At 49.3% G+C, this 8,045-nt stretch overlaps 3 protein-coding genes across 4 annotated transcripts in view; 2 read left to right on the plus strand and 1 right to left on the minus strand.

The window, feature by feature from the left end:
* Nucleotides 1–8,045, plus strand: part of VPS33A (VPS33A core subunit of CORVET and HOPS complexes) — a 117,170-nt gene that overhangs the window by 13,166 nt on the left and 95,959 nt on the right. The gene's annotated exons all lie outside the window — the stretch shown is intronic.
* On the plus strand, nt 2–3,954 carry DIABLO (diablo IAP-binding mitochondrial protein). 2 transcript variants are annotated; one of them, XM_051785764.1, is made up of 6 exons: nt 2–95; nt 746–860; nt 1,072–1,203; nt 2,088–2,198; nt 2,342–2,438; nt 3,327–3,954. In XM_051785764.1, the coding sequence occupies exons 1-6, from the start codon at nt 49–51 to the stop codon at nt 3,539–3,541; spliced, it is 717 nt and encodes a 238-aa protein (XP_051641724.1). In that variant the 5' UTR covers nt 2–48; the 3' UTR covers nt 3,542–3,954. The 2 variants fall into 2 exon arrangements, with proteins under 2 accessions (XP_051641724.1, XP_051641725.1); XM_051785765.1 differs by having other exon boundaries at nt 1,075–1,203.
* B3GNT4 (UDP-GlcNAc:betaGal beta-1,3-N-acetylglucosaminyltransferase 4) lies at nt 6,018–7,866 on the minus strand. The gene has a single exon (XM_051785763.1). It carries the CDS (start codon nt 7,864–7,866, stop codon nt 6,751–6,753), a length of 1,116 nt encoding a protein of 371 aa, XP_051641723.1. The 3' UTR covers nt 6,018–6,750.

An 8,045-nucleotide genomic window follows, 5' to 3' on the forward strand; every position in this document is an offset into this window, starting at 1 on the left:
GGCCCCGCCCCCGGTGACGTCACCGCGCCGCGCGGCGGGCGGCCCAAGATGGCGGCGGGCGGGCGGTGGCTGCGGAGCTGCTGCTCCGTCCTCAGGTACCGCGGCGGGGCCGGGCGGGGGGGACGTGCTGGGACAGCGCCCGCAGCGCCACATGTGCTGCACGCGCAGCGCGCACAAGGAGGAAAACCGACCGGTCGTTTTTCAGGAAGATTGCTGCATAACAAAGAAATGCTCCCTGCTCCCGTGCTTTTCCTTTCTTTTTCTGCTCGAGTGTTTCGGTGACAGGCCCTGACCCTGGGGGGACATTTGCACGGCATGGGATGTAAAGAAAACTGGCCGCAGGAGGTCCGAGTGTCGCTGGATTGTACCATATTCCCTGTCACATTTCTCACGTATATGTACCGAACACCAGTTTCAAGCATGTTTTTTAACCTGATTTTCAATATTACTGACTACCAGCAGTGTGCTTATACCAGATAAGATTTCCTCTCTTAACAATGCACTAGTTACTGTGCCTGTCTTATTTTCTTGCACTTAAGTAACAATAATTCAGTAATAATAATTAAGTGACAATACAAAATTTGAAACAAGCTTACCCACTCACTGTTATGCAGCTGCAGTCCAGAAGCCTGGTACGGACTAGTTCCCCTAGAACAGCTTCTAGGGGTTGTTCTCCTCTTAGATCCCTGTTCCCCAGCAGACACAGGTTATTTCTTGTGCTGATCTTTTCCCCTTGCATTTCCAGGCACACTTTCCCAGTCCTGGCCAGCGTGAGGAGACGAGGCCTCTCGGGTGCCAGCGGCCGGTGGCACCAGGCCCTGGGGCTGGGGGTGGCCCTGTGTGCTGTCCCTGTTGTGGAGGTAATGTGGGAGGGGGGCAGCCCCTCCCTGGGAGCAGTTAAATGTTCAAAAACACTTGTTTAACCTTGTACAGACCTGTTCTCACCCTGGAATTATGTCCTCTGTGAGCGCTTGGCTCGTAAAGAGCAGTGAGGCTTTCCCTTAGCTTTGTCTTTAACTAATATCCATATGGAAGTGGATGTAAAGGTCATGGAAATGCCTTGTGTTGCAGCAGCAGGGATCAGTGTCCCTCAGTAACGATGCCCTGATCAGAAGAGCCGTGTCCCTGGTGACAGACAGCACGGCCACCCTGCTGTCCCAGACCACCTACGCCCTCATCGAGGCACTCACAGAGTACACAAAGGTGAGCTGAGAGAACACACACCTGGCACCAGTCACTGCTGGGAATACTGAATGATCTGGCACTAACTACACCTCTTAAACCGTGCTCAAAATGGACTTCTAAAAATTAATTAACCGAAGGGGTGTGGGGTTGAAGATGTCGGGTCCCTCAGAAGCCATGGGATCACTGTTTGACACCAAATGTGGAAATTACTTTTAGCTTTGTTAAATTGTTGTAGCTTTGTTAAACTGTTGCTTTTGGGTTAAATTGATAGAATCATAGAATGGTTTGGGTTGGAAGGGACCTTAAAGATCATCCTGTCCCACTCCCCTGCCATAGGCAGGGACACCTTCCACTATCCCAGGTTGCTCCAAGCCTCATCCAGCCTGACCATGGACACTTCCAGGGATGGGGCAGCCACAGCTTCTCTGGGCACCCTGTGCCAGGGCCTCACCACCCTCACAGGGAAGAATTTTTTCCAGTATCCAACCTAACCCTTCCCTCTGTCAGTTTGAATCCATTCCCCTTGTCCTTCACTCCATGCTCATGTAAAAAGTCCTTCTTTTTACTTAAGCCAAAATGACCCTGAAACTCAGAACTGGGGCTGAAGAAACTCATAGCAGTTATTTCTATTTACCTGTGTACTGAGTTCTCTATTCCTGGGTATTTTATTTCCCTTCTCTGCCTTTCTAAGGCCACGAACTGAGTTTCATCAGAAGAATGGTGTGAGCCATGTTTAAGCCTGAAACAAGAAGATATGGTTTTAATTTTATAAATAAAGTGCCACTTTGAGTACAGTATTTGCATTCCAGTTTATGCCCTTATTAGTACAGCAAGTACACGAAGAGTAATTTTGTGAGACAGCATCAGAGCTGTGCAGACTGTGTGAAATGATTCCTCTGCAGGCAGTTTATACCCTGGTGTCTCTCTACAAGCAATACTCAAATCTTCTTGGGAAGATGAACTCAGAGGAGGTGGATGCAGTGTGGCAGGTGGTCATAGGAGCCAGAGTCGATGTGAGTGGCCACCTCCCTTCCCTCACCCTCTGCCTCTGAAAACCCTGCTCAGAACATTCTGATCTCTCTCACCGTTTCACAAGGGTGGGAGAGCACTTGGGGGTGGTTACACCTCGTGAAAGAATACCTTGTTTTCCTCCCAGGTGAAGACAAAACAGCAGGAATACCTGAGGCTGGAGTCCAGCTGGATGACGGCACTGCGCCTGTCGGAGATGGCAGCAGAGGCTGCCTATCAGTCAGGTGAGCCCTGACACTTCCTTTCCCCTTTTCCCTTATTCAATGAGAACAGAGCTGAGACACACAGAATATTCATTCACTTAACTTACCAATCCACAGCTCCTGCCTGGTTTTTAGAGGGGCTGAGAACTTACATTCTTTTTTTGGCTGTGAGTCTATAGAAGCGTTCTGAGAACTAGGCTTGGAAACTTCACATGTGGTTTAGGTCAAGACCAAAGGCGACCAAAGGTATTTGAGGGAAGAGTTTAGTCATTTTTAAATGCAGGTTCAAACATGGTTGTGGGAGCCACAGAAATAAGGGGTCCAGCAGGGCTTTCTAGCTGAGTTCAGTTGTATTAAAGAAAGAAAAGATACTAATTTTGGTCTTTTCTCTGTGTAGAGGTTCGATAGCTCTGAGATTGAGTTACGGGCTGGTTTATGGTAAACTGGCAAAGTTTATGGCATGGAGAAAGGGAGGAAAGCAGTGAATATGAAGGGACACCCTAACTCTGGAAGTGCCTGAAAAAGACACAGAATCTGTAGGAGAATGGAAGGATAAGGGATTCCGTGTTCAACAGGAATTCCTGCTGCTGTAGGTGCCAGGACAGGACAAGGACTGAAGGGTCCTGGTACACAAGGACTGGGCTGGGCTTAGTTCTCAAACCCACTGGCACAACCTGATCACTCTGATCCAGCTCCAGCTGTATCCCAGTGGGGTGGGAGAATTCAAGGGAGCAATGAAATCTCAAAGCAGACAAATTGTTTGAGGTAAATGGACAGTAAATGCATTGAGCATTAATGCATCCCAAGAGCCATCCAAACACAGCAAAGCAGATGCTAATTGCAGTCATTTCCTTAACTGAAGGTTTGCCCAGTGCCCCTCTAACCCAGTATTTCAATTCTTACCCCCAGGAGCAGACCAGGCCTCGGTGACAGCCCGCAGCCACATCCAGCTTGTGAAGTCACAGGTACAAGAAGTGAAGCAGCTGTCCCAGAAAGCAGAGACCAAATTAGCTGAAGCTCAAACAGAGGAGCTCATAAAAGCTCAAGGAGAGGAATCTTTGTCACCACAGGGTATTTTAGGAAATATAGATGCAGGTGATGACCCTTACCTTCGGGAGGACTGAACAGAACTGAACTGTAGCATATCTGGGAGTCAATCACAAATTGAACAGTCCCAAACTTTTGTGTGGGATAGTCTAAAACTGCTGAAATAAGCCCGTGATTCCATTTTTTTCCCCAAGCAGGATTGCTGTAGAAATCAAGTCACTTCCAGGTATTTGGAAGGCCTCCATTTTGTTTGTAACTTACCTTGTTTGTCATACTTTTGGATTCATTTATTTAAACGTTTATCTATGCAAATGTGAAGACTGCTATCAAGGACAGCCCAGTGTTAATTGTGTCTCTGCTGGGAAGTTTGATGTGTCTGTGGGAGCTCATTAGGGATCAGCCAAAGAAGTGTATTTAAAGAACCTTGTTTTTAACCTGTGAAGTAAATGATGTGTGTGAGGAGATGCCTTTATTAAACTGTGCAAAAGCATCTCATTGTGAGTGTGCCCATTTGGGTGAGAGATTAAGCCCTGTTTTCTGTTTGAACTTCAAAGTTTTTAACGTCTGAGTTGACAGCTGCACCAAATTCCACTGAGCTGCAGTCGGGGGAAATATTTGCTGTAGAGCTGAGAACTTTCCATGGAGTTACTCAGGCTCTTGGTGAAGTTTTGCAGTTCAGCACAGCATCCTCTGTCACCAAAGAGTCACCACACCTCAGGAGGTTCCTCAGGAAGCAAAAGGAGGTTTGATTTTCAAGATAATGTGGTTATAAACAAAATTATTTTGGCAACTGCCATGGACTTCTTTACAAGGCAGTGAGTAAAAGAGTTTTACCTATTTGAATGCTTTTGAGCTTCAGGAAATAATCTGAATTCTCTCTTTCACAAACTTAATGTTTCACTTCAGATTTCAAAACCACAGATGTCTTTCACTGTGCTCATTTTCTAACTTCACAGCTAATGTGAAATTGGTTTTGCAGAACAGCATCCACTAGAACTTTTATCACTGCTGACTGGAATCAGGTTTTGTAAGAAAATACACATTATTCACAGGTTTTTCACAACAAATTACCATCTGATGCACTGCATCAAGGTGGCTGTTACTAAATGGAGGAGGAATTTTCTGTAGCATAGGTTGTCTCATTTTGCCTGCCTTTGGAACAAATGCAATCTCAGCTGCACAGCACTGTACATTTATAGATTAAGTAGTAAAAGAATTAACAAACCACCTTTCCTTGCTGCTCGCTGGGTGCTGCTGTATCCAGGGAGGATGGCAGAGTCTGGAATTCAGCCCACAGGGAGCTGCCAGTGTCTGATCTGCCAGGAGGCCCCAAACTCAGCTTCGGGTGGGAGCACGAGGAAAAAAGCCACTATGACGAGAGGATTATTTGAGCAGTGGCACAGCCAAGGCCTCAGGAGCCAAATGCACCCTCAGGTCAGCCTCTAACCACAACTGCTCTCATTTGGTACCTGCTGCAGTTGGAGAACATCTGCCAAGCTCCTGACCCTGGTGCACACACAAGCTGTGTTTTTTCAGGGTGCCACAGTAACTCCACTCTGATGTTTGCGTGGCAGAGACAGAGCTTAAGGCAGATGAGCACTGCCAGGAGTCTGCAAAGCCAGGAAACTCCCTCTTCCCCTTTTTTTCAGAGCCTGCTCCCAGCCCTGTTGTCACCCCACTTCTCGTTTCACTGCATGCCCTGCTCTTCCCAAGAGCTGTTCCCACACACATCCAACCTGACATGACAGGAACCAGCCAGTCAAAGTGGGAGTGAGGAGCATGGAATGGCTCCACATCACCTCCAAAACGGGGCAGAAGGGAGTCCCTCACCCTTTATTAGGAAGTGAGAGCTGCCAGCTGGGGATTAGCCCATACACCTAAACCCACAACAGACATGACATCACGCTCTCTGTTCCTGAGTTTGCACTGGGAATCACTGAGTGGATCAGAAAAATGCTGGCACAGCAGCTCCCAGGGCACCACGGTACCCGCCCTGCCCAATCTCTTCTCCAGGACAAGCAGCAGCCCCTGTCTGTCCTACAAGCAAAAACCTCCTGGATGCGCTTCCCAGGCACCTCTGAAAGCTCCAGCTCCCATCTGGTGGGGTGAACACTGGGCAGCTGGCACTGGAGACAGCAATTACAACAGCACAACACAAATGGCTCTGGCTTCTGTAATCACATACTTCCTCTCCACCCACTATATTTTTTTCCTAAAGCTTCCAGGCTGCTTCCTTGCTCACACACAGCAGAGCAATTCTGCTCTAGCAGCAAGACACCCTGGCACTGAGAAGTTTCACAAAAGTATCACCAAGTCTTAGTTCCATATTTGATCTTTCCTCAAATTAGCAGCTCCAGCACATTCAGATTAATCACTTTCATATCAATGCATCTTGACAGGGCAGAGACCAGCAGCTGCTCACAGGAAAGGAAGTGGCAAATACCCATCTCCACATAGTGACTCCTGAATGCAAACACCCAGCACCAGATCTCAGCCTTCCCTGGCTTTTAGGGCTCTTAGCTTTCAGGAGACCCAAGAATATTCCTGTGAAAACACTTTTCAAAACTGTATTTTATTTGTACCCACCTTTACAACAACAAAAAAACAAACACCTCCCACACAACATGAGACACTACAGCCACTCTTCCTACCACTGTGATTATTCATGATACATTGCTCCTCTCACACCTGATCAGAAAGTCTTTGTGCAAAAGTTTCCAGTGCAAGTAAACCTATAATGACCAAAAGGCTTGAGTCAGAGCCCAGTCCCTTGGATCATCATCATTGCTGTGTTAAGGCAATATATTTTTGAGGATTTTTCTTACCCACTCCACTCCCTTTCTCCTGCTGTCCAGCAGAAGCTGTGGGATTGCTGCCCTGGACAGTGGACCAAGCAGCACACACTGGCCTTTCTTCCACCCCTTCAAGTAATTTCAAGTGCTCTGTCACTCGTTAGTCATCTCTGGCCTCCCTACATGAGCCTGAATTTGGCCGGCGGTCAGACACCGGTGTTGTGGAGCCTCCATAGCAGGTGGCCCCTCACTCACATTCCCATGGCAGTTGTGACTTCCCCTGGCTCCCATCCAGCTGGGAAGAGCTGAGCCAAGTCCCCCGTGCTGTGTCTCACCACCCCCACCCTGTGACAATTCAACTGCTTCACGTAACCCCCCGACAGAAAATGACTCACTGCAAACCAAACCCTGACGGCTCCAGCGCAGTCTGTTAGTAACGGACACGGTTCTACCACAACCTGATTTTTAGTTTAGTACCCTGTGTCTGCCACCAGTCACAACCCCGCTGGGCTCAGCGGGAGCTTCTTTTCCACTGACACCGCACACCGAATGCTGTCGTCCCTCACCAGCGTCCACATGATCCACATCTCCGTGGGGTTGAGTTTGTGCACAATCATCAGCCCTTTGTACAAGCACGGATCAAAAGCATTGAAAGGTCTCTGGATCCCAAAAGTCTTAAAGCCAGGGTGGTTCTTTGGGGTCACGGACATCTTCGCCAGACACATTCCCACAAACACATCATCTATCGGGAAGAGCTCCGTGCCCTCTGCGGTGCTCTGGAGGCGACGCACGGTCTCTCTAGACATCACATACCCCCCTCCTCCTGCATAGCGAGGATAGAAGGAGGCTCCATACATGGCCTCTGGAACAAAGTATTTGACCTTGGTGTTCCTGATGGGCCGGGCGTTGGCAATCACATCCCCAACAAAGAGATCCTGTTCAGGGTCAAAGTCTTGGAGGAACTCGATGATGTTGTAAGTGTTGACGAACACATCATCATCACCCTTCAGCACAAACCTGGCGTGCAGACAGTCCTCTGTGAACCAGCGGAGGAAATGCAGCTCCTTGAGTGTCAAGTTGAAGAAGTTGTCAATGAAATCCCACTGCAAGATGTCACCAAACTCCTGGCTCTCATAAGCCAGAAGCTGGTGCAGGGGCAGCACCTGGATTTTGGCCTCTGAGCGCCCCAGAAGGAACACCAGCCTGATGTTCTTGCCCCTGATAGAGACCTCCTTTCCCCACGTGTTCCTGATTGCCACTCTCTGGTCCACGTTGATCGGGGAAGACTTGATGGCCAGCAAGAGGAACAGCTCTTTGCTACACCTGGGAGGCTTCAGCAGGACTGGGAAGCTCCGGCAGTGCTTGTACGTTAAGAAGACGCGGTGAAGCTCCGGGAGAGCGAGAGAGGAATTGGCGAGGGTCAAGTTCGGCAAACACTTGGTGGGTTCAGCATTGTCCAGAACCAAAGACTTCAGTCTGTGACTCACTACATCCATTTTCTGGTCCGCTGACGATTCTGCCAACTTTGCCTCTTTCCTCAAGTAAAACACGCAGGCGAGCAGCGTGATGGAGAAGGTGTAAAGGGCGAGGTTCCCGATCCTGGGATACATGGCAGCCTCCGGCACGGACCGGCCCCGGGCAGAGGAACACGAGCCCTTCGCTCCCGGGGTCTCCGCGGGCGCGGACGGGACGCGCCGGTCGTTCCCCCCGGACGGGGCTCGGTGTTTCCCCTCGCCGGGTCCCAGTGCCGCCGGCGAGGGCGGGAGCGCTACGGCCGCTCCGGAGCCCC

Source organism: Manacus candei, unplaced genomic scaffold (genome assembly GCF_025592945.1).
Source record: "Manacus candei isolate 608988 ecotype Guabito, Panama unplaced genomic scaffold, ASM2559294v1 h1tg000020l, whole genome shotgun sequence".
Taxonomy (NCBI): domain Eukaryota; kingdom Metazoa; phylum Chordata; class Aves; order Passeriformes; family Pipridae; genus Manacus; species Manacus candei.